Source organism: Hesperophylax consimilis, chromosome 14 (assembly GCF_061612785.1).
Source record: "Hesperophylax consimilis isolate HC1 chromosome 14, BYU_Hcon_1.0, whole genome shotgun sequence".
Taxonomy (NCBI): Eukaryota; Metazoa; Arthropoda; class Insecta; order Trichoptera; family Limnephilidae; genus Hesperophylax; species Hesperophylax consimilis.
In genome coordinates, this window is record NC_142849.1 from 29,822,290 (window position 1) to 29,849,457 (window position 27,168).

Sequence of the window (27,168 nt, forward strand, 5' to 3'; positions counted from 1 at the left end):
TTACACGCCCCAGTGGGCTTTTCTTAAAAAAATTACAAGCTAACTGTATCAAAGTAAACACTTAGAATGCAGTTGATTCAGTAGAAGACAGTTAATTATGCAATTGGTTCTGTAGAATACAGTTAATAATGCAGTTGATTCAGTAGAAGACAGTTAATAATGCGATTGGTTCAGTAGAATACAGTTAATAATGACGTTGGTTTAGTAGAAGACAGTTAATAATGCGATTGGTTCAGAAGAATACAGTTAATAATGTCGTTGGTTTAGTAGAAGACAGTTAATAATGCGATTGGTTCAGAAGAATACAGTTAATAATGCAGTTGATTCAGTAGAAGACAGATTTTTATTTTATTAACGCTACTTTGTGTTTTAATTACTGTACAGATATTTAAGTCATTGAAAATATTGAAATTGGCTAAATTGCGTACAGGGTGTCAATGAAACCAGCGAAGTGATGAGGTCAGGCCATTTTCGAAGTGATGAGGTCAGGTCAGTTGATTGATTCGGCAAGCGTTCCTTGCTTTATTGATTTAGCGTGTAATTAATTTATAGTTAGGTCAATTCATTTAGTTTGAGTTCTTTTAAATAATTAAGATTGGTGATTGGTGGTTTTATCTGTTAAATAATGGGATTGATATCTGAAACGAAAAAAAAAGTGAAGCCTTGTCATAAATAACTAACTAACCGTCACGCCGTTTCTCCGCAAGGCAGGCAGAGGACGTATTCTGAATGTACTAATATTTTGTTGCAAATTTGTATTTGTTTATTATTTGTGTTTTTTACAATAGATATACAATGTTTGCAAGTCATACTGTTTTAATTTATACTACACTTCCATTGGCCTGCCATCACGTTTTTGACAAGATTTTAATAAATCAGCCATAGTCATTTTTCTCCGTGTGTTATTCTGATTGTTGACATGGCCCGGCTCAAGTATTTGGTTTACTTATTAGTGCAGTGTCTTCCTCGGCCGTCCCAGACTTCCATCATTCGTATTCGCGTTATACAGGGTGTATCGGCACGTACCCGACAAACTTTAACCAGCTATTCCTTAGCATATTTGGAGTAAAAAATCTTATGTGCACTTTGCTGTCCGGTAACGTTTTTTTTAAATAAAAAATTTATTATTCATATTTTCACCACATGTCACCACTGTTTTATCCTTTGTCAAAGTTTGAAAACCCATCTGGCAATATTTTATTCGAATTCCGTTGAATAATGCACGTGTGTACCTATATTGGCGCACTTTTACAATCACAACGAAATGGCACGGCACCATTCGTCTCATTTTTAACTATTATTATTTAGTGTGTGCGAAAGAGCGAAGACGCTTTTCGACATACTTGCTTATAACAGCTGTTGAACACGAAAAGCAATGCCAGTGACAGTGATGTAGTGTGGAAATTTATATTTTTTTTGTTTTTAATTGAAAAAAAATGCTACCGGACAGCAAAGTGCCCATAACATTTTGTACTCCAAATGTGCTAAGGAATGGATGGTTAAAGTTTGTCGGGTTAGTGCCGATACACCCTGTATAATAATTCTCCTCGCATTAATTTCTTCTCTCGTTCCGCGGATCGTAGAAGCATTGTGTTATGCTACGTATACATACGCGAGCCGAACCTTAACTTATGGGAAAGGAACAAAGCAACCGCAAAGGGCGCGAAACGCCGCTTGCTCGGTTCTCGTTTCGGTTCACAAATGTGTACGTACCATTAGGTTGGGTTCCATGATATCTCATCAAAATGAAAATTCAACACACCTTTAAAGAGTGATATAGAGTAATTAAAAGTAAAATTTTGTTTCATCACTTTTCATGACTTTAAATCATTTTTTGTGTTGAATTATAATTCTTATGAGATATCCGGTCACCGTGCAGTAGTACCAATGGTAGAGTAAATACACGGTATCAATTTATAAAATAATAAGTTGCAATCACAGACATAGGAATTAATAGACGAGAAGATAATGGCGAGGGGTAAAATCAACTATTGAAGAACGAAGGGGGTTAACCGGACTGTGATTCGTCAATAAATCAATCTGACAGTAAATAGGCATCTCGCATTATAATATCACCATTTACTTCTTAAAAGTAAAATCTGCTTTTGAATGAATAGACATTTTTACATGGGAGCGCAAATTACTCGCCACGTTATGAACTAATTTGCGAAGTCCAAATTCGGCAAAGTAAATTTCTTCTGTTTGCAGAGTCGTAGTTAGTTTCAGAGTATTTAGTTAAGACACTTTTACAAATGTTTCATAATTTACTTACCCCAGTAAACAACGATGAGCACACTTGAGAATCGCTACATTGTGATGTGATAGTATATGTTTCTAAAACTGATCCATATAATACAGTGTGAATAAGCTTAAAATAAAGTAAAATAATGCTTACTTATGGAATGTAATACGACAATTGGGTTTATTCTCTTTTTCACATCTATTTTTACAAGTTTTCATATCACAAGTCAACATTTTGCCGTGTTATTTCGTAAAATGAACCGATGATGCCTCGACCATAGTTCGCACAAGAATGATTACGTCACGTTTTCAAATTTCACTTGAGGCCATACGCGAGCCCAGCCGGCTCCAATGGAACCGGTATGGGGAGTGGGGATAATACGCTTTTAATCACTTAGGGCAGGTCTACTAATATTCATATGTCTATGGTTGCAATGCATAACGCATGAGTTAAACACAAACATAGCGCCTTTGAGGTAATTTTGCACAAAAACGACGCTATACAAATCATCCAAATATTATTATTATTATATGATATTACACAGAAAACATACTTCTTTAAAATAAAATAAAAATAATATTATTAAATTAAATATACAACCATTGTTAAATCTATCTATTTATAAAAATAATAGTGTATGTGGCAGGACGGACACCGAGCTGGTAGCTTGGATTTGATTTTTATACAAATCTACAATTTTATTCCGAGATTGATGAAATTTCGCACACTTGGCCTTCAGGGCCTTCAACACAAAAGGAATGTCACTGTCTACATAATATTTCGAAAAACTCTGTGTAAATTCCGGGGACTTCAAATTACAAAATGAAGTATAAAAACTATGATTACATTGTATACAAGGGCGGATCCAGCTTTGGCGCCAGGGGGGGGTCACGTAGTCGTGGTCAAGTTTTTTTTTTTTTTTTTTTAAGAAAGACAAACATTCCCGGGTTACGAATAACCCAACAATAACTCCTACCACCACCACAGAAAGCCGAAAATGCTTGCTTGTGTTGTGATGGAGGACTTAGGTCCGGTCAGTTACAGTTACAAGAACTAGTATTTTTGAAACCCTGGTGATTTTTTTAAAATTTCAACTCGAAAAATCAGACCATTTTTTATAAACCGGAAAGACGGGACATAATTTTATATGTGCAAAAAACGGTAATTAACTAGCCGAAAGTCATTTAAAAAAGAACGTTTTCCACACGAATGTCACAAAAATGGCATGAAATTGTACGGAGTTCTGTTCATAACATCTGTCAAAACACCGCCATCTTTAGCAAAAAGCATAAATATACCAAACCACCTACTCATGCAAAAAGTCAAATCAAAGGTTAAGTGGTTAAGTTCGCAGAGAACAAACAATAAATCTAGTGAACGTTAAACGTCAAATTCAAAAATTCGCCGGATATCAAAGTGTTGCCGTATAAAAAAAATAATCAGTGTGGAATTTTACAAAATTAAGGGAACATAATCGGAGACGGAACATTTTCATGTAAATCATTCAAAATCCATCATTAAAAATAATACTATGCATTTCTAAAAAAAATTACTAACGTTTTCGTAATCTTAGTAAAAAAATCTATCCACACTTTTAGCCTTCATTTTAATTGATTCTGAAGAATTTGTTACAAATATTAAAAATGTGTCCACTTCCGAAGTTATTAATTCATCATCTAGAAAAATAAAAGGGTAAAATTCGGTTTATGGGAGTCACTCGAATAACCGAAATTGAACTTGATTTAGACTAATTTAGGGCTGGGGAATCCGAATCTGTAAGAATTAGGTGGGGGTCGGCACTATTAACTGAGTTATAGGGTTTTGAAATTTCGTACGCGATACATAGAAACCATGGTTTATTTATCAATTATGACATAAGAAAATCAAATTAGTGACGATTTATTAGTCTCACATTTCAGAAGTGCCAACCAAAAAATAAAAAGTGTTGCCATATAATAATAATATTTTTTTACAAAATAGGTTAGGTTTTTAGTTTGGGTTAGAGTAGGCAGAAGAACATGGGAAAAAGGTATTAGAATTAAATCACAAACAAGTCTATTCTATACAAACCTAGCGTAGCCCACAAACTATTTGAAAACTGGGATGTAACTCTAAAGGGGACGCGAGCAGGCGTTATTAAAGGGGCAATTTTTTGTAACAGGAAATAACATGGAAAAAAGGTATTAGAATTAAATCACAAACCAGTCTATACAAACCTAGCGTAGCCCACAAACTATTTGAAAACTGGGATGTAACTCTAAAGGGGACGCGAGCAGGCGTTATTAAAGGGGCAATTTTTTGTAACAGGAAATAACATGGAAAAAAGGTATTAGAATCAAATCACAAACCAGTCTATACAAACCTAGCGTAGCCCACAAACTACTTGAAAACTGGGATATAACTCTAAAGGGGACGCGAGGGGGCGTTATTAAAGGGTCATTTTTTTGTTATAGAAAATCACAGTTAGGTTAGGTTATATATATATAAATTTAATATTTACAAGATTTTAAATAATAAACTACAAATCTGGCAAATGTATTTTAATTTTCTGAATTTTCCATGCATTGATATTATTATTATATGGCAACACTTTTTATTTTTTGGTTGGCACTTCTGAAATGTGAGACTAATAAATAGTCACTAATTTGATTTTCTTATGTCATAATTGATAAATAAAACATGGTTCCTATGTATCGCGTACGAAATTTCAAAACCCTATAACTCAGTTAATAGTGCCGACCCCTACCTAATTACAGATTCGGATTCCCCAGCCCTAAATTAGTCTAAATCAAGTTCAATTTCGGTTATTCGAGTGACTCCCATAAACCGAATTTTTTCCAAATAAAATCTGGTACTTACCGCTAAGTCCGCTAACTTTATAGTTATAGTTATACACGGGTTATAAAGTTTTAAAATCGTTGAACGTAAAATATATTAATTGTAAGGTATTGTTTTATTAATCTAAAATATAAATAACTTGCATCCCTCGTGCGGCATAATTTTATTTTTTTTAAATTCAATTATAATTTCGCCGAAATAAATTAAAATGTTAGCCTTGGGCAAAACCTCGATGAACGAGGTTGTGTCTCGCCTTAAGAATTGCTTTAGGAAGTATAGGAAGGCTGGTAATTCGCGCGGGCGCGTTAGACCTGTCAAAAAACTTCCGAAAGAATAAGTTCTGTAACTTACTAAAATTACGTTAAGTGACTTTTGGTGTCGTTTACATTGGGAATTTGGCCAAACTCGCCTTCAAGAGCGATTTACAGGAAAAAAAACTTACGAGTCTAACCCCAGCCTTAGAACATTAACAAATAACATTTGAGTTTAAACACACATACACTGGCATAATGAAGAAACTGATTAGATTACTTACCATTTCTTGTAATGAATTGAATTTGCAGCAACAATTTTTAAGAACACTATTACTTATATTGGAACTTATTTTTTTTAACTTAGTAAACAAATAAAAGTAAACACTTTATTAATAAAGTTTAGTCGTTCCGATTGAGGTTAGGTTTTGCTAGACGCTAGACGTTAGTCGAAACAAAGCGCGCGCAAGCGTCACACGTGGTTACACGAAATGTGTCATAATAATATGAAAGGTGGCGGCCGAAGCGCGCGCCGGTGGCGGTGCGCGGTGACGCGGTAACATTCGAATTTTCGATGCGTTCGTTCCCGAATAATGCGTTTGCCGTCAAACAAAGTATGATATTAAATTAATTAAATATTGAAAGGACTTAAATAAAATTTATATTGTGACCAAAAATATATAAAAACATTATGTTTAACAATTTTAATTAGTGGTCCACCTAGGTCCTGGATGGGCCCAGGACCTAGGTAGTCATGACCCCCCCTGGGCTGGGGCCCAGGGGGGGGGTCATGACCACCGTGACCCCCCCCCCTGGATCCGCCACTGATTGTATATTACTCGTAAATAAATTATTATTTAGCGAATGTGAATTATTTGAACTTAAACATGGAAATCGATAGAAAAAATGTATTAATATTGTTAAAAAATGTATTGATATTGGTAAAAATGTATTAATATTGGTAAAACAATTATTAATATTGATAAAAAAGTATTAATATTGGTAATTTGGTATGCAAAGCAGCTTTTCCATTTATTTTAGTATTTGTAGCTTATCTTATATTGAATTTTATATTTCGTGTAATTTATCATTACAAGAAAGTGGTCGCGAGTGTGGAGATAGTAGGTAGGTAGGTACTTGACTACACTGGCGAACTTGTTCGATATTTCGAATCAGAATCCCCCCACGACAGGGGGTGACTTACTTTTGATTGAGGGGATACTCGGTATCTTCGCTAAATAGTAGAGTAATCCGATCAAAATTTCGATTTTCAACGCCTTACTAACCTACGCCCGACACTGTCAATTTTTTGAACTTACATAGAAAAGAAATTCGTATTTTAACAATGCTATGCAAATTTTTATTTAAATAAATCCTCGTTTCGTCTTCTGCCGTGAAAATTTATTTAAATTTTATTTGAAATGAAATAACCGTGACATTGAAGTATTCGTTTCAACCACCCAGTGAGATTAGCCCTCCATTTTTTTCTATTTTAGCGAACTTCACTTTTCTGCGCACGTCTTCGGTAAATGTTGACTTCTTACCGGTCAATGAGGGAGCCGCCTTAGGCCGTCTTCCCATTGCCGGCGGTAAGGATGCGGTATACGCAGTGTAAGCGCGCGGTAGTCAATTTGAATTTATTCGAATTTAGAACACCACGGGTATTTTTTATGCTACCGATTTTGTTGTCCGGGTTAAATCTTCCCCATAGGAAAACTAAACCCTTCCACTCACTTTTCCACAAATGATCATCTAGTCAATCAACACTATGCAAGTGCATTATATAAGTAAAAAAAATACAAAACAATACAAGAACAACAACACGTCAAATCACCAGAGATCAAATGGGAAAAAAAATTCACCTACTCCAGATATTTTCATATCACAGGGTTCGGCTCGGTAGAACTTCTAACAGGGCCTATAAATCCTACTGATCCCTCAACATAAATATTTAAAAAATCTTTCGTTATCCTACATGTATTCAAAATGACCGACTTTTGCATCTTTATATATAAATTTTTTGATAGATCTAATACGCCTAAATTTTTAATGAGAGAGCTAGGTATAATGCCAGTAGCCGAAATAACGAATGGTAATATTTAAGAAAAGAGTTTTGTTTTAGAACTAGTTTTATTATTATTATTATGTAATGAGCAGGCAGCATTCTGCTGATGCGCTCATATCTGATTTCACAACAAGTTTGACAGTAATTGAGTTGTTTTAAGTTTGAACTAAGTCCTTTCTTCTCTCCAAATGTGAATCCAATAGAGCTTTGAATTGATTTATATTTGTTGCATCGATGACATGTTGTGGGAGTTTGTTCCAAGCATCCACTACTCTATTTGCAAGGAAGTGTTTTCTAGGATTAGATGCAAAAGGCGTTTTGGTTTTTTTTTTGACTGTCCACGGAGATTTATATTTTTATTAGTAGTGAAAATTTCTTGGATGCTAGGGCAACTGTAATGTCCAGATAAAATTTTGAAAGTCTCTATCAAGTCACCTCTTTCTCTTCTTTCTTGTAAGGTTGGTAATCTTAGTTCCTTGAGTCTATCTTCGATTTATTATTTTTTTTTTTTATTATTTGTAAGAAAATAATTTCCAAGAGTTTTACAATAAGGAACTTGAGTGAAAAATATTATGGCTTAAAAAACATATATTCAATTAGATTAACAAACGCTGATTCTGAATATATAAGTTACGTAGTTAATAAATCATTATTGAAAAACGATTAAAACCGGAAGAGATTTAACGCCCCGTGACTGATTGGTCGGCGGGTTGTGGCAGAACTTACACGGCTACCTCATGAATGCGGACAATTTTGTGCAAAGTTACGCTGCGTAGACTCGCAAATGGTTTACCACTGCGGTAAACAAATTATATGAAAAGAATTTATGATTTTTGGATATCTTGCAAAATATTTAAATTGGGATTTGTTGATTTGATACCGACCCGAGAGGAATTAAACTTACTGCTAAGCGACACATCCGAGTTGCGTACACGGGCGTTCACGACGTCACGCGTACCCCGCCAGATTTCGATAATTTGGCGGGCTTTGAAAAAAACAAACTTATTATTTTAACTGTGAAATCGACATTTTTGTAAAAAAAAAATACTGGTGATTAAATTAGAAGGTTCATTAAAAAAATTGACTTTAATTCCTAATTATAACTTTTTGATAGCAATCGTTTTTCAAATGACCCACCTAATCGTATTATTGTGTAAATCATGTTCCCACAAAATAATAATTAAATTCCACACACAACGATAAAAAAATGCCAATAGCATTTTTCTCGCGATGAAAGAATTCAAATAAAGTTGTTTTTTTTATTTAAAATTCTCTGATAAAAAGGTCTGTTTGATTGTGATTTACATAATGTTGAATGTTTTATTAAATTGGTTTGAATTCTTCATTATGACAATACAATCATTTGAACCTAGATGGAAAATTCCGCTAGAAAATACAATGGACTTTTCTCTGATCTATTGACCTGAACTAATTATTGTCATAAGTATTTAGTACGTAACTAAGAATTTCTCTAATGACTGAGCCTACGCTTACCTTTCTACAAAAGTCCTGTTTTGAGTCAAACTTTTTGAATTTCTTCAGTATGTAAATTTGTTTGTACCTTCCGTTCCGTTTTATAAAATCTGCTGCATCCACTTTATTATTCAAGCTAGCTTTACTTTGACTAGATGGCTAACATTCTTTTTTCAATATGTACGGTACCTACCTGCCTGAAGAAAGTTTGAAAAAAATAATTATCATTGAAATCGTGCCGTTTCTTTGGACAAATTGTATAATTCCTTTTTTAAATTTTTAAATATATGTTTTATAATTAAGTAGATAGGTATTCAAGTACGAGTACCTACTTACAAAAGCTTGTAAGAGAAAATTAGAAAAATACTTCTTTGTACACGAGGTCTACTGTTCATCGAATCTACTATTTGACATCACTAATAATACAATGTTGTTTCAGTGTTCGATTTTATTTGTTACGACTTACACTTACTTTGTTATTACTTAGGACGTATTGCTTTGCAGAATTTGAACAATTCAGTTCTGTGAATTCTATTCAATTTCTGTTATTATATCATTATTGTCCAGTTGCTTCACAAAACTGAAATGATGAAAGAACTTGAATAGAACCTTCACAGAACTTGAAAATCAAATTTTTAAAAAATTAAATTCTGTGAAACAACCCGTCCTTAAACTTACTTTGTTACCAGTTACACTTACTGTGTTACCACTTTGTTTGATTGAGAATCTTTATTATTACCTCTAACTTATAAGGAATACAGTTTCAGTATTTCATTGAGAACTTCTTAATAATAGTCTCAAAATTTCATTGGGGAAAACTATAAATAGATATGATATGTAATTACCTGATAACTTAAAATTAGTATTAGATTGCAAATGTCTTTATTATTACAACTTATGATACTTCAGTATTATTTATATCATGTCCGCTTTCCCTTTTTACTATTTCAAATTATTAATGTTTATTTTTATTTGTTACAGGGTATGGCTTTCACGATCGAGGAGAGGCAGGCTATGGGCATCCACGGACTGTTGCCTCCTCGTGTGAAGACCCAGGAAGAGCAGGTGGAACTCTGCAAGCTCTCCATCAACAGATACGAGGATGACCTCAACAAATACATCTACCTCATGGGACTGCTGGTAAGAGAAAAAGCCTAAATGTGATATCTTAGAAGACTGCTGGCCATCATCATGAGAAGTCAGGACCCTGCGTACCTTGGCCTTCATCAAAAATATTCTCCAGGCCCTGGTCATTTGTCTCTATTCCTCAAGTCCCCCGTCCTGCTCCAATAAGGAACTTGAGTGAAAAATATTATAGCTTTAAAAACATCTAATCATTTAGATCGACAAACGCTGATTCTGAATATAGTTTAAGTTTTATTGTATATTATTATAGAATAAAACTTATACTTATACAATAAAAAAGTTGTCAGTCAAAAACGATTAAAACCGTAAGAGACTTAAATGCACTGTGATTGGTCGACGTTTTCTGACGGAACTTACACTGATAATCTGTCAGCCGCGTGCATTAAAATGTGGACAATTTCACGGGTTACCATCGCGGCACACAAAATAATTTTTAAGGAATTCATGTTTTTTGGAAATCTTGTTAAGGCGATGCCATATGTAGTAATGCAAAATCATGTGTTTTTGGTTTGAAAATTTGGTCGCCTAGAAATGTTTCAGATGCTTTAATTAAATACTGCGAGTAGAATACATCTTGGCCTTTGAAATAATCGATTATTTTTTTAGATAAGTCTTTTTATAAGTCCAGAAAAAAATAATGTAAAGGTATATGAAAACTGCTTTAAAGTTCAAAATCTCCTACTTACGAACCCATTTTCGGTTATGATTTTATTGTATAATATGGAAAATTAAGTTATTTATAAAATGATCGAAAAAAAAAAAGTAATATTTATGCCTGAAGATCCACAAAATAAAATAAAAGGCACTTTTTGGCCATGTTTTGTTCTTGCATAAATCAAAAGAGGCGGATGGTGTTAAGCGGAATTAAAACCTTATCGACATCTACGTAGGGGTTGTTATTGATAGCGGGTCAATTTAAAATATTACATCGTAGTGCATCGCCTTAAATATTTAAATTGGGTTTACCCCTCATACCTTTTTTCTTCCCAAAACTACCTTTCCTTCCTCTGTTTAAAAGGACCCTCCAAATAGCATCCCCTCGGATGACACAGTCCATGAGACCTCCAGTGTTAAAAAAAACTAAAATCTTCTGTAACTGACTGGGCTAAATTATTTGATTAGAAAATTACTTGGTCAAATACATGTAAATAGCTAAGACCAGCATTTCTCAGATTATCCCCAGCACGGCCATGAAAGAAAATGTCAGATCACATTAGTTAAAAAGAACGCATTACGCTACCCCCACATTCATTATTTGATTTTAGCTTGACATCTTATCATTTTTAACCATAGATAATAGTTAAGTAAAGCATAGATAATAGAAACAATGAAGATGGGTCATTATGAACGGTTCCATGATAACTCATCAAAATGACAATTCAACACACATATAAAAAGTGCTATAAAGTTATGAAAAGTGATAAAACAAAAATTGGGTTAAATAGTTACACATGTCACCTATTTAATCTAGTTTTTGTTTCATCACTTTTCATAACTTTATAGCACTTTATATAGGTTTGTTGAATTGTCATTTCGATGAGTTATCCGCTCACCATTGTGAACCATTATTAGTATAAAACCGCATTTAGAAGTGTCACCAACAACATTCACCAATATTACTGCAAATCACGACTAAACACAGTGGCGCCTCGCCTTTGTTTGTACCTACACTCCAAATGCATAATGTTGATTGACTCCGCCTCTTTGATAGTCTTTGCAGTTTGTTCGTAACTCGATGACACTCGGCACACTTCCATGCCATCTCCCCTTGTTTCTAATATCAAACTAAATAAACTTATGTGTTTTTTTTTTGTTGTTTGTTTTTGGGGTGTTATGCCGTGTTGCACTAACTCCTTCTTTAGCCTTTAGAAGGAGTTAGCGCAACACGGCATAACACCCCAAAAACAAACAACAAAAATGCTTTTGGCCGTGAGAATCTAAAAACTTACCTAACTTATGTGTTTTTGTTTTCTTAACCGTCTATTGATGGTTAAAAATATATAGATGAAATAAAAATAATTTTTTCCAGGACCGCAATGAGCACCTTTTCTACCGCTTCGTGGGAGAGAACGTATCGACCATGATGCCAATAGTGTACACGCCTACGGTGGGGCTAGCGTGCCAGAAGTATGGTCTGGTGTATCGCAGACCCAGGGGCCTGTTTATCACCATCCACGACAAGGGACACGTTTACGACATGCTCAAGAATTGGTAATTAAAAGATCTTTTTTTCTATTTTTGATCAATTATTGTTTTTATTACATTCGTAATAAGAAGTTTGCATATTTTTGCCTTATCATTTGGCAGTTGTTACTATTGTAGTATTAAATCTCAGTTGTTTGAACTTCCGTTATATTTGACATCACAAATCGACGGTTAGTACCATTTTGAATCGTTTACATTTAAACGGTCCCAGTTAACCCCCGAATCTGGGCACATTTCAGCGTTTGATTAAATTTTGATCAGCCGTCAAGCATAGCAAAGAAAACATAAAAACTCCGACAGTAATTTCAAGCTTTGGACAAAGACACTACCATGCTATAAAAGCTTTCAACAGTGTAAAACTTGAAATTAAAATTGAGGAAAATAAAAATAAATTCACACACAAAATTACAAAATGCATTAAAGAACAAAAAAGACAATATTACCAAAATGTCATAGCATAAAATAAAAATAAAACCTACATGTAACACACATCACTCACAAACACACAAGATTATTTTCATTGTATTATTTTTTGATTTTAAATGTATTTCGTATTTTTAATTTTAAATGTATAATTTTCTTTTTAAATGTATTATTTTCTCTTTAAATAATATGTAGATTATATTTTCATATTATAAAATGAAGGCCTCAGCACGGGCAAGCCACCCAGTGAGGCCTACATTACTGGAAAACATAAATTGTAAAAAATAATCTACCAAATAAAATAAAATAAAAAATAGCAGTCGTGCTGTTTTCCTGTTTTTTTTTTTGACAGTTAAATGAATTTTTAAAAACCAATAGCTCATGTGATGTGGTGAGCTGAAAATCGTTGCATTGACCTTTAACGAACAGAGACAAAAAATCTGTGCAAACACTTTCGATAAGATAAAATCAGCCCAATAGGAATAATATGTGATCGAAGACATTTGGTAAAATTTTACTAACTACGCATCAAATCAACTGTATGTGAAGTACACAATAATTATCAACATTGTCAATGTGTTTAATTAATTTTCTGATATTATTTTTAGGCCGGAGGCAGACATTCGCGCCATCGTGGTGACAGACGGGGAGCGCATATTGGGACTGGGAGATCTTGGAGCACAAGGAATGGGCATTCCTGTTGGCAAACTGGCCCTCTACACCGCCCTAGGAGGCATCAAACCCCATCAGTGCCTTCCCATCACACTCGGTAAGACCCCAACAACATCGTTGAACTATCTTCCTATACAGATGCGTCTACCGTCTACACTCTGAAGCTTTACAATTTTCCCCTCACTCTGTCAGAATATGGAGATGGACTGTTAGATATTTTCCTTATTTTGATCAGTTGAAGGCATCTACTACTTTCCCGAACTAAACTGATTACGGTGCTGTAGCTGTGCCTATATGACGCACAGATGGGTCCTTAAGGTTTCTGAATAGTGTGAATGTGGAAAAATACAAACTATAAAACATATCATAGAAGAATGTCCAATGTGACAAAGTGACTCCCGATTCTGTCGAATGGTTGAATAACCTCAGCATTCCATTGTTACGAAGAAGAAGAAGATGTAATATCAGTGTGTAATGAGAATGGAGGAAAGAGGGTAGAGGAGGCGGTCATATGAACATTCCTACTACCCTAGCTTGCTTTATGGCCAGCTTGCGATGACCAAGTATGAGGTGTGGGGCCTGTTGTTTGGATTCAAATTGATTCAAATTGACCCCCCCATCCATCTAGTGGTACACCGGCCAAAAATTAAGTCAAATATTAGACAGATGGCTAGGTAGATGAATAGATAGCGGTAATTTTTTTTATTTTTTTTTTATAGTCAATACCTCACAAGAGTCCCAACTGCTCCCGTCTGGAGCCAGTGAGACTATGGCATCCCCAATTGGGGGATGTTGTGAGGCTGAAGGTAAGTGGGGAAGGGAAAGAGGAAGGTGGGGAAGTACCTGGCTATTCAGATCTAGTCACTAAACACGGCTAAAGCCATTTGGAGCAACGTTTCAATTCTGAATGGTGGTCTTACACCAGGGCGATACTGGTAGTATCTTCCACTCTGGAACGTGCCGCAAATATACTATATATTTTTTTAATTAATTAATTGTGAAATAACACAAATTAATCAAATAAAATTTATTTGTGCACGCCGGGTTCGAACCCGCGACCTTCGGAATGGCAGTCCAATGCGTTACCACTGGACTATGCCGGCCGTCAAAATGAAATAAAATGAAATTAAAATGAAATAAAATTTCAACTTTGAATAAACCTAATTGTGACACAAAAAAGGTATTGCTTGAAAAGGTAGGGTTCTGTTATAATAAAATATATTTTGTACTCACTTGCGCTTATTAAACAAAAAACCATTAACTGAGTAAGTAACAACAAATAACAATGTAATGTTAACCGGTGCAAGGTTTGTCACGGAGTGTCGTTCCGTGCTGCGTGTCTCCCCACCTCTGGTCTCCTGGATGGTGGAACTATCAACAAACCACATGTGAAATGGTACTGGCCTAGTAAGCCACTACCAATTGTGCCCAGTTGAGTTTGCTTGATGTGTTGTGCTCAGTTACCCTCGTGCCATCTCTCCCTTCTTTCCTTCTTGGTGACGAGCATGTTACTTTGTGTTTATTACTTACTCTATATAATATATTATTGCAGATGTCGGCACCAACACCCAGTCCCTGCTGGACGACCCCCTGTACATTGGTCTCCGCCACCGTCGTGTGACTGGGCAGGTGTACGATGATTTCATTGATGAGTTCATGCAGGCTGTTGTACGCCGATTTGGGCAGAATTGTCTCATTCAGGTAATAAAAAAACATCTATTTTAGGAGTAGAGATTTTCAATTGTCCCTTTAAAACAAAAACAAAAATATTTAATCGATACTGCATGTTTCTGAACATATTGGTGTACATTTTAAGTGTATGATTTTAATCCACCATGCAATGAATATTTGAGCGTTGCATATTTCTGCCATTTTATTCTTCAAAATTAGATCTGTTCAAATTAGAAATGTCCAATATTTTTGTCTTTTCTGAGGAAACAGGTTATTTTTAGAACCAGTTGCTTTTCCACTCAATTGCCCCGGTTCAGAATAATGGACCTGCGGGAGAATTGAAAACGTTGACTGCTTGAGTTGACTTTTGATTGCGCGTGAAAACCGTTCCGATATAGAAATGAAACTACTTGAATTCCGCTTTTTTTGAACACTGGTACTTTCAGAGTTACGCTATTTCAAAGCTGATTGACATTTTATGAAATTTTTTCAACATCAAAAAACAAAATCAATTAGTTCCATGAATTGTAATTTAAACACAACTCTGTTTACAGTTTGAAGACTTTGGAAACTCCAACGCCTTCCGCCTACTGGCCAAGTACCGCCACAATTACTGCACCTTCAACGATGACATCCAGGGAACGGCGGCTGTGGCAGTCGGAGGCATCCTGGCCTCTGTCAGAATTACCAAGACCAAGCTATCAGACAATGTAATCGTATTCCAGGGCGCCGGGGAAGTAAGTAAAACACAATTTTTAACCCCTAGAGCAAGATATTTCTTCCGGTTAAATGGAATCTCAGTACAGTGGCAATTCAACACCCTTTTGAAGTGATTTAAAGTAATATAACAGGTTATCTCATAAAAGCCAAGTTCGGCTGTGCATACTTCATAATGTTTTTTCCTTCATTGCTTTTATTAGTTACTTACAAATTTTCAGGCCTCTATCGGAATAGCTGAACTGTGCGTGATGGCCATGAAAGCTGAGGGCACCAGCGAAGAAGACGCTCGCAGCAAGATCTGGCTAGTGGACTCGAAGGGACTCATCGTGAAGGACAGACCCGAGAAGGGCATCAATGAGCACAAGGCCAAATTCGCCAAGAATCACGCACCCATCAGGGACCTCCTCGATGTCGTTCTCACCGTCAAGCCCAGCGTACTTATTGGTAAATGATTTTAATTATTTATTTTAAAAGTTGACTGTCAAACTTTGCTTAAAAAATCTGGTGTCCTGCCTATTTTTTGACAGTAGGATGTTTATTTAAAAACTCCATACACAGTTCATAGAAATTTCACATAGAGAAATCTAAATGTGTGTGTATTAAGTATTTATGTATCATAAACATACAAATAGATTTTCAGCGCATAGACTTGCGAGCCCCAGCGCGAAACCGAACCACGAATCACTGGAAAGGAACAAATCAACCGCAAACCATCGCTTGCGGATGGTTCGATCTTTCCCATAATTTGTGGTTCGGCTAGCAAGTGTATATGCAGCATAAGATGCTAGCAGTTTCCCATACAGAGGAAATTTGAGAAAATATTAACATACGCAGAATGGAATATGTACAATAAAATGCTGTCGACATTCTTACCCCAATATTTTTATAAAGAAGTGTGGAACCTCCTTCATAATTCTAAAAATTGTCTGTTGTAGGTATCTACTTAACCTACTTTAAAGCCAATGAATCCAACTATATTTCATCATTTATCCCATATTTGTAGGTTTTATAATTGGCTGTTTACGAAAAATTTAAATAAAATCGTTAAAATCGTCTACCTAAATTTAAGCAGCCATCGCTCAAGACCTAGAGCGATAAAACCTAAATATGGGTAGTCATTGTTTAACAGAATAAACTGCTTACTGTGGTTTAAAGCCAATAAATCCACCCATATTTCACCTTATACTTCTATTTTTTGTACAGTTTTCAGTTAAAAATTTGAATCAAATAAACTACTTATTGGTGAATAATTTGGGTAGGAGGAGAGGAAATGGATGTTGTATTAGGACCAGGAAATGGGGCTGGGGTTGGAGCAGGACTAGGGGCTGGAGTGGGAGCAGGAATAAAAGCTGGAGAAAAAATAGGAGACGGAAATTGGGCAGGAATAGGGATTGGAGCAGGAATAGGAGTTGGAGCAGGAATAGGAGTTGGGGCAGGAATAGGCGCTGGGTTTGGAGCTGGGGTTGGAGTTGGTTTGGAGCCCAATATTGGACTTAGCGCTCAAGTCCATTTAGCCAAATTGGGTAGGTGACAACTTATGAGGTGTTTAGAAACTAACATGGTGGTGTCAGTGATGAAATCTGATTATTATAAGCTGAGAGCATATTATTATGCCAAAACTTTCGCTGGAGGTTGTGTTGACTCGACCTCCTAATTGTCCTAACTCGCTTGAATGAGGTTTTTATACCTCTTTATCCCCAGCGTTCAGTTCGCTTTTGCAAAATGATATCGTGCTGAGCCTAGCTAACTCTGAACATCCCCCGCCCCTGCGATATTGCACACAGTAAAATAAGGCCTTCGCTTTGGGGTTGATCTACAATAAATCCCTTAACTTCACGTTGTGTGATTTGTTAATTCGAAGCCCACCGTTATGGGGTGGTAGGTATTTAATGTCTCCTTTCCATGGTAACTCCCGGTTCTTTTTAGCCAAAGTGTGGGGAAAACGTCCATCGACCCTCAGCGAGTACTACAAGAAACGAGTACGTGTCTCACCTAACTTTCGAATACTGGACCCTATTGCTAATTGACCTAGTAGTTTCTATCATATCTCTACAATTTCCTTGTATCCCCGCCCTTACCTAATGTCCCCGTGTTTATAAATTCTAGATTGTGACATAGAACCGTACCCCCCCCCCCCTCCCTTTGTGTACGTGCTACTAAACCCTTCGTTGAGTGGGGTGTTGTTTCCGCATAAGTACTGGGACTCCCTCGTCGACCTCTGTAATGGTGTACTGAAACTAGATAGATAGATTTAGCTGTGGTTAGTAAACTTTGGGTGTTGCGAATGGAAGTGGAAACGAGAGAGAAAAGGAGATGGGAACGGATTGAATGACGAGAAAAGGTTTTTTTTGCAAACTGGGTCGGCACCTCACTGCCCCAAATGAAATGGTCGCTATTCTTCCAAATGCACAACCCCAAGAACCAATACGTGTCTGGCTTTCCCCGAGGTCTGGTCTAACTTCTTCTTATAGTCGCCTTGACACCTCCGGACCGCTCACGTCAGAGGGAGAGGTAATGCACCTGTTGGAATATCCCAAATCACCCCGCCCCGCTTCCTCCGACGGACTACTTTACTGACTGTAAAAGGGGAATTTTCATTGCTTCCCTTGTCATGATGCTAAACGCGTGCATGTTTCAAATAGGTTTGTTCTGGTGAGGCTTTCAACGTCCACTAGCCGCCAGGCCTACTATCCACCTCACGAAGGTTGCTGCAAAGGATCTCGAGGGTTTTCCAGTCGAGTTGCATCAACCTCCGGGTAAACCCCGCTTTAGTATGTGTTCGTCCTCCGATTTTGAACCCTCGTTCATCACGCCGACGTCCCCTCCACGCGATTTTGAAAGACTTGGAGCCCGTTCAATTAAACGCCTTCGCAGCGAACCAAGGCCCAAACATTCCAACTTGACATTAATTTTCATACTGCCTCTCGTGTCCTCTCATCCATAGAATCAAGAGAAGTAGGAAAAAAGCATATTGTAAGTAAAATGTACTACTAGTAGCTATAATACATAAATAAAAACATGATGTAATTAGTTTCTGGGATAAAGACAATTATTATTATTATTTTACTATTAATTTGTATACTATATTTGGAGAAGAAGTTGCTTCTTAAGTAGAATATTTACTATTCATTTTTTTGATAATTTATCTTTAAAATATTTTTTCAAAATGCTCAAAGCTTGGCTTGGAGTTGATTAAAAAAGGTTCTTCTTTGGTATGTATAGTAATTTTGTGCAAATGATGTGTTTAATTTTGGACATGGAAAAATGTATTTGAGTCGAGTGCGGTTTTCAGTTAGAAATTGGTACTTTTCTTTTTCTTTTATGATTTGAATTAATGAATTTTTAATGTACAGATCTTTAAAAGGAGGTACTTGAAATTGTTCGAATAAGCGGTCTGTTGGGTAGTCCGAAGGCTTTTTTTATATGATTTTAATAATTATTCTGATTTATGGGGATCCCTTTTCTTCCTTTTGGGCCGTGCGTCGACCCTAACTGCTTACAAATAAGTAGGTCATTGGCCTCGTGCTAAACACAGCTGTTAGAAGCAAGCAAACAGTTCTAAATGTGATACTATTTTACCAGTATCGCAGCCCTGTCCGAGCTGCTGGTTGCAGCCCCATCTTCGTCGCAATTTTAATGTTCTGGAAATATATATACATGCAATTTCACTTACCCCAAAAGCGTAATATTACCAATCCAGTCGGGATATCGACGACATGTACATTAATCCGCGTCCAGGAACTGTAGGTATGAGTAGAAGCCCCTAAGCCGTTAAGGGTTCGTATTAAATTCGAAATCGATTCTCTATGTCACCCGTCTACTCGCCAGTAGAGACTATAACCATATTGGATCTAATTTTTTCTAGCTAAATTTCTACTTTCATACGCCGCCCCGTAGATAGCACATAAATTACCGGATACTAGAATTCGGAATGTTTAAGCGGATCATTTCTTTCAATAGAAGATCTCTTCCTCCCTAACCGTAAGTTGATAGTTGACATGCATAGGTATTTGTTGGCCTCCACTGTACCTAGTCTAGATATCTCTTCCTATCTGTATTTCAGAGTATCTAAGTAAGTATTTGCCGAGATCTATCCTGTCTTTATTTCCCGTAAGCAACTCTCGAAGGTTATTAGCTAGCCTTTCATTACCCCTTTGAGTATGAGCGTGTAAAACACGGGAGTAGCTTCAGCCGTGTTTTATTGCGAACTATCGGTAATCTATATAGCGCCGTTCTCCTATGGAGAGTCACCGACCCCCTCCCCCTCCCTAGAACCTTTCATATATTATTTGCCACGTTCACTTCGATTTTTTCCACAAAATTCTTATATCGTGTAAACCGTTAAAATCCTTCCCGTGCTCGCAAGGAAAACACTGTCTATACCCCCAATTCAAATGAGCAATTTACTCTACGTTTTATATATTGGAAATGAATTATTATTAATTTTGACCAGAAGGTCCACATGTGATTTACGAATGATGTATTTAGCTCTTATTAAATTCTACTCTCCGAGTAAATTCATTCGCCGCGTTTCTACACGATTTTTATTATTATTTTTTTCTTGATCAATGTACGCTGTCTCTTCAATTTCACAATAAATTTAGAACTTTGACTTAGCCGTTTTCGTCTGGTCATTTGATACTTATTATGGTTCTCTATTTTTTCTCCTCTACGGGCACACGCGTTATTATTAAACACTACTGCAGTTGAGTTTCATCGTTTTATATTAGTCTAAAACAAGAGGCTCCAACCCGTGGATTAAGTATTGTCTAATTATGAGTTTACCCTTTTTTTTTGGTTGAATCTAATTAAATTTTAAACACTTCAATTATTTCAATTAATATTAAAACCACTCTTACTTCGTGAGAATGCCTTGATTTTCTAAAACACAACTTCACTACATTTAAAACTCTATCAGTTTAGTTTAAAATGGCACACAAAAGATGTCACGACGTAAGGATCTCGAAGCCCGACTCCAATCAAGTTAAAACGAAAAAAAGCCCCGATTTCCTCCAAACAACGCTATTTAATAATGTTTTTTCGAATAAATCGGCTTAAAATTTGTGCGACTTTCGCCTTTATGAATTCGAGGTTTCACTTCCTGTTAAGTTTAGAATTGCATAATCCCGTTTCAGGGTTTTTTGTTCCCGCCTCCCGATTTGAGGTAAACACCTCCCGAACTGCCGAGACGGGTACAGGCCCGCACTCGGTGACCTGACTTTCGGGCGCCCTCCCGTAAATGATATACGGCGATGTAGATTATTGCGTAAAATTATTAGATTATTTTTCCTCGTACACGTGTTGTGCCCGTAATATTGGTTGATTTCCGGCCTTTAGACTAGGTGTAGCTCATTTCTATATCGTTGTTTTTGAAATCTTTCCGAGAAATTCGCTATTGATATGGATAATATAATCAATAAATTATCCCAACTAACGGAAGCTTTTCACGTATTATGTCCAGCGCTTGCGCAATACAGTATCCTTCCTTGTGTGCTGCCTTCTAGCATTTGATTGGTGTCTACACGATCCGTGGGTGATCCCAGGACACATATACCTCCCTCTCGGTGATGACATACGTAGGCATTCGTTCCAAAATTTGGTTCGACACGTTTTTTGTAATTTCGCCTACCTGTTTTGACTCTTTTCGTGATATCCGCCGCATATCTTCTGGTAATCTTTCGTAACCCAACGCTGTCCACTACCCGAGTCGTTGAAACCCCTTCCATCATGAGCTAAACTACTTTTCGGGTTTCTTTTTGATTTCCGGTCCTTTCTTTTCAGCGATCTACGCCCAGTACATCCCTGTTTTTACAGTTTTTTGCGTCTAGTTTTAGCCCAACCCATATACTCTTTTCTCGCTTCATCTAGGAATTTCAATATATTATCCTCGTAACTTTGTTTACGCGCAAAAAAGGTCGTAAAATTTTGATCGTTAATCAAAGACTTCGTGACCCATTAACTTTTATGTCTTTTCTTAATTACCCAACTTGCATCTCCCCCGTGTTAATATAATTAGGCAATTTCGGCCAAACATCCCATCTTAAGTTAAAATTCGTGTCCATTGTCAACACTTGAAATAGCACTCAGAACTTCAGCGAACGTAAACAATTCTCTCTATGAGGATCACCTCGTAATATGTCTTATGGTCCAAAACATTCTAAAACACCCTCTTCTTTCACCAGACCGTCACCCCCTTTTTTCGTTATCGATGGTTGGGTATCGCTACGTTTCTGCCTTAGAATGCAAATTTATCGTCGAATTCCAAGTGCCTTTACACGCATCGTGAGACCGGATCCCAAGGTTAGCTCAACAGTAAATCAACCTAGAGTGTTTCGCGTCTTTAGACCGCCCCTAGTCTCCGTGATTGGCGAAAAATTATTTAATTGATTTTGGGAATGGTCTGATTCGTTGAAACCCAACGCGCCCCTTTTCAATTATTACGTGGTTAACACCTATTACCGACGTAGGTTTCTATAATAAAGCTTCTAGGATGTCCCAAAGATGTCCATAGTCTGTTCGTTTCTCCCTATTCTCTGAACGTATTTTAATTTATATAAAAAAAAAAATCTTTACGTTCCTTTACCCCAAACAGGTCCATTACAAGGTTCGTTGAAAATCAAAAAGTTCGAAGGCGGTTTGGCTCGCAAACGGCTCACAGGTGTATCCCACCATTAAGTTTTAAGCTGAAAAAATTTATTGCTAAAAAATAATTTTTACTTATACATTTTCTAAATTGGCAGTTTTCAAATAGACCAAACAGAATGCAAGAAATTACATTTTTTAAAGATACAAATTTCATTTTAAAAATTTGGCCTTAGAAAATATTTGTAAATCAATAAATTTCATCCAAGTTCTAGAAAGTCATATTATTTTTTTAAATTGTTGCATTAAGCAACAATTAATTCTCATTGTTGCAAACAATTTCTTGACACTGCCGCTTATGTTTCTATGCGCCTCATAATCTTTGATTCTCAATTTCATTTTCAAACTTCCAACCGTGCAAAAATTAACTTGTGGCCTTACGTTATTTCCAGGTGCTGCCGCTATTGGTGGAGCCTTCACCGCGGAGATTCTTGAAGCTATGGGAAAGAATAATGCTCGCCCTGTGATCTTTGCCCTCTCCAACCCGACCAGCAAAGCAGAATGCACAGCTGAACAGGCATACGAACACACTGAAGTGAGTATTCACCAATTTCACATCCCCTCACACGATTAAAGTGATAAACGGCCGACGGACCCGATACTTACATTGTTCACGACCAGTACAGTATATAGCACCGGTGCGTAGTCGGGATACACGCCAAACGCGCGCCCAACATTTGTACACGGTTGACATTTTGTCACATGAGAACGGGTCGCTTCTACGATTCGTTCTTAAGTTCAACAGCTCGGCTGTGGAACGAACTGCCGGCCTCTGTGTTTCCTCCCTCCTACAACATGGGACTCTTCAAGACCCATGTTCACTCCTTCCTCTCCACAAAAAGACCCTCCACACAGCATCCCCAAAGATGACATAGGCCCTGAGGGAAATTATTTTCTTCAGGGCCTCCTGTGTAGAGTTAATATAAAAATAAAAAAGAAAGTGGGACCAGTACAGTGGCTAGTGTATTTTTTTAAGCGGTGCATGTCATCTATTGTAATTATTTTATCACCCTACTATACAATATAAACTATGTCAAAAAAATATGTACTTAACTGATTGCTTTCTACATTCTATAGCTAAATAAAATTAAATTTAGAGACATTTGGCAAGGATTTTTCTCAGCTTTTATTTATTATTATTGTTAGACTGTACATGCCAGTGTATAAGCAGTGATCCCTCATCCGAAGTCAAGAGAAAACTGTTTTTTCAAAAGCAAACCCAGACTTTCTAAATCACTCATATGGCCAGCGGTGAATGGAAAGGCAAAATGAGGGGAAGCTATATCCATAAGTGTCTCAAATAATTATATACACTAGCATGGTTCGAACAGCTTCCTGCTGCCGTGGAAATTGCTTACCTATCTTATTGAAGATCTTATTCTTAAAGAAGTTTAATTAACTCCGGTTTCGCTATCCATTCTGCATTGCAGAAACCTAACCTTATGTAATAATTTCAACACATTATGTAACAATCTTTCATTGGTCATCTGTCCTCTGATAATATTACCAGCTTCTACATAAATATTAACCCTCTTACTTATAAACGCAGCGTATACATAATGTGGCGCATAAGGTCGGAACAGTGAAAAACTTGACTTATTACCATAGAGTTTATATTTTTAAAAAGGCCTTAAAACAGGGTTATGGCCGGCTTTAACGTACCAACGTTGATCCGGCATTTGAGAATCTAATTAGTAAGACGGTAAATATAAGTAAATGATTTTAATACCGGATGTATTTTGCAGGGAAAAGCCGTGTTTGCGTCTGGATCTCCCTTCCCTCCTGTCACCTACAAAGGCAAGACCTACCACCCGGGACAAGGAAATAATTCATACATCTTCCCCGGGCTGGCACTGGCCATCATCACCACAGGGATCATTGATATCTCAGATGAGATTTTGCTGTTGAGCGCAGAGGTAACATTAATAAACCAGCACGATGGAGGGATTCATTAGATTGGGTGACTGGATGGTGTGTGATTCTGCAGCCTTTGACATAAGAAACAGCAGGACATCGGCAGGAGTGGGGGTGTTTCCTGGAGGCGACCAAGCCTCTCCAGGGGTTGTAGCTCCAATGATAAATGGATGAAAATATTGTGCTCTTTCAAATTTTGTATAATGCGTATTGAATGCCAAATAAGTACAACTACAGATCAACTAACTTATCTAGTCAGTCGGGGCGTCTCTAATGTGTGTATAGAATATCTATGCATTTAAATAATAGTTATAATTTTAAAATTAAATCGTTTTGCATACTATTCCACGTTTCTGAAAATTATGTAATAAGTATATAATATTGTTGTTTTTTCCAGGCACTAGCAGAACAAGTCTCTGAGGATGATCTCGCCAGGGGCAGTATTTACCCGCCAATTGAAAATATCCAAACCATATCACTGAAGATTGCAAAGAAGGTTGCCGAATACGCTTACCAAACAAGTAAACAATTTTGTTTCTATGATAATTATGTTAAATTTCTTGGTCCATCACAAAGTAAAAAGTGTGATTTAAAAACATTGATTGTGGCCAAAAAATTGTTGATATATTTATACTCACACAATGTCGTCCGAGCACACACTTCCAAATGACACCTCGAAATATTTCACCAACAAAATATAAGCGAAAAATGTAGCTTGTGTCCTGATGGAGGAATTAGCCAGCCGAGGAATTGAACCCACGACATCTGGGTGGGACGCAGTCGCGATGCCAACTCGGTCACTAACCGGTCTTTTTTTGTTTTGTAACGAATAAAGAATAACTTCAAATGTCGCCAATGACTTGGTATCTTTTGGTTCTAGATCATTTAGTACGCGTTCTGTATCACTTGTTTATCACCATCCCATAATCCCATTCATAATGATTATGAAACACAGTTTTGTATTTGAAATTTAAGGCCCGATTGGCCATACTTTTGGATTACCAAACACGCCCACATGGCAGTATGTATCGTGTTCATCTTTATTCTGTGTTTGGTAGGTTCTGTTGTGTTATTTGAAGCAATAGTCTCTTATAGATTGATTTATTTGTTTTCCAGATAAGGCATCCGTCCGTCCTGAGCCAGAAGACAAGATGGCGTTCATCAAGGCGCAAATGTACGACTACAATTACACCCCCGCTGTTCCTCCCATATATTCATGGCCCATGTTCTAAACTCTTAGCATTCTCTATTATCACCCATAAATTATTATTATTATAGAAAGTGTTCTACATATTCCAATGTTACCAATAATATAAACCAGATGAACAATCTTGCATACAAAATTATTCGTCAGCTTCAGTTTCTGTAAAATCATCATTTAATTTAACGGCTTTACTGTTTTAGAAATTAAAAATTTATAAACTAATGTTTTATAACTATTTTTTTATTATTCCATTTTTATTTTGTATTTTAATAATAATAATTGTGAACAATGGAACTGTGATGTATCTAATACCACAATTTGAAAAACAACTTATTGTTAACTATTGTTAGGAACAATGTCAAACATTTTCAAGACATTCTCGACGATACTTTGAAATTTTTGTAATAATTTATTTTAATACTGATAAGCAATTGCCCCCAAAAATAATTTAATTAGATGTTAACATCGATCATTCCGTAGGATTAATATTATGTTGTTTTTAACCAAATTAGTTGTATTTTTGTATTATACAACATTTGTTTGTGGTCTCAATAAGCAATAAGTCTACGGAGTTCAAAAATGTTACCAATTGATGTTGTTGATTTTATCGGATACATAATAAATATGTAATGTATACCGCCTTAAAAATATATATCATGCAAAACAAGCCATTGTTATTTTCTTCAACCTTTTCATAGCGTTCCCGGTGTATGATATATTGTTTGTCAATTTGCCAGAAGTAACAACTAACAATAATAACCAAAAGCATGCTAAAACTTCATCTTTTCAAAATTCTATTAAAGACATCCACAAAACGAACAAGGGTGACTACAAAATGATATCCTAACAAATAACAGTTTATCTGACGTGCTCGAATCAACCGTTGTGGAAGATCAATCGAAAAAAAATTAATATGAAACGATAATACATATTGCTAATGCGTATTGAATATCATAAAAATGCCAATGTATGTAATTAATTTGTCGGTACTCACTTATTCTGAAGCCTTCTTTATCTAACTATTTACACATATAACTAATTTTTTTTTTTCTTTCGAAAGATCTTTTCCTATTAAAAATTTTAAAATCACTAACTCCATCCTGAGTCCATTGTTTATAAGTAGATTTAAAAAGTAAATAATGAAATCAGAAGTACCTATACTTCATTTTATTGGGCCTGCAAAACCACTGACAAAAATTATAATTTTTCATTTTAAAATATCGTTTTTAACCTCTTTATTTTTCTCTCTTGTAACATAAACTAATTGTCACTTTATTTGAATACGTTTGTCATAATTCAATGAATCGTTTTGCGATTTCTTTCAATATGATATCTACAGAATGATATTTTAAATTATTAAAAAGCAAATTACGTCAACAATGATAAATAAAATTTGGCAAACTTAATATTCAAGTTGGATATTGTTTATCACACAAAAAACTTTCGACCACAGACATAGGAATTAATAGACGAGAAGATAATGGCGAGGGGTAAAATCAACTGTTGAAGAACGAAGGGAGTAAGGCTGACTGTGATTCGTCAATAAATCAATCTGACAGTAAATAGGCATCTCGCATTATAATATCACCATTTACTTCTTAAAAGTAAAATCTGCTTTTGAATGAATAGACATTTTACATGGGAGCGCAAATTACTCGCCACGTTATGAACAAATTTGCGAAGTCCAAATTCGGCAAAAAAA

At 36.1% G+C, this 27,168-nt stretch overlaps 1 protein-coding gene across 1 annotated transcript in view; it reads left to right on the forward strand.

The window, feature by feature from the left end:
* LOC149418181 (NADP-dependent malic enzyme-like) overlaps positions 1-26,127 on the forward strand; it is a 98,960-nt gene extending 72,833 nt beyond the window's left edge. Inside the window, exons 3-12 of the mRNA XM_089639724.1 lie at positions 9,851-10,009; positions 12,045-12,226; positions 13,252-13,412; positions 14,868-15,016; positions 15,541-15,723; positions 15,925-16,150; positions 22,741-22,883; positions 24,094-24,264; positions 24,660-24,783; positions 25,379-26,127. Coding sequence (XP_089495850.1) covers positions 9,851-10,009; positions 12,045-12,226; positions 13,252-13,412; positions 14,868-15,016; positions 15,541-15,723; positions 15,925-16,150; positions 22,741-22,883; positions 24,094-24,264; positions 24,660-24,783; positions 25,379-25,494 — 1,614 coding nt within the window. The 3' untranslated portion in view covers positions 25,495-26,127. The remainder of the gene's footprint in view (positions 1-9,850; positions 10,010-12,044; positions 12,227-13,251; positions 13,413-14,867; positions 15,017-15,540; positions 15,724-15,924; positions 16,151-22,740; positions 22,884-24,093; positions 24,265-24,659; positions 24,784-25,378) is intronic.
* Positions 26,128-27,168: the final 1,041 nt, after the last annotated feature.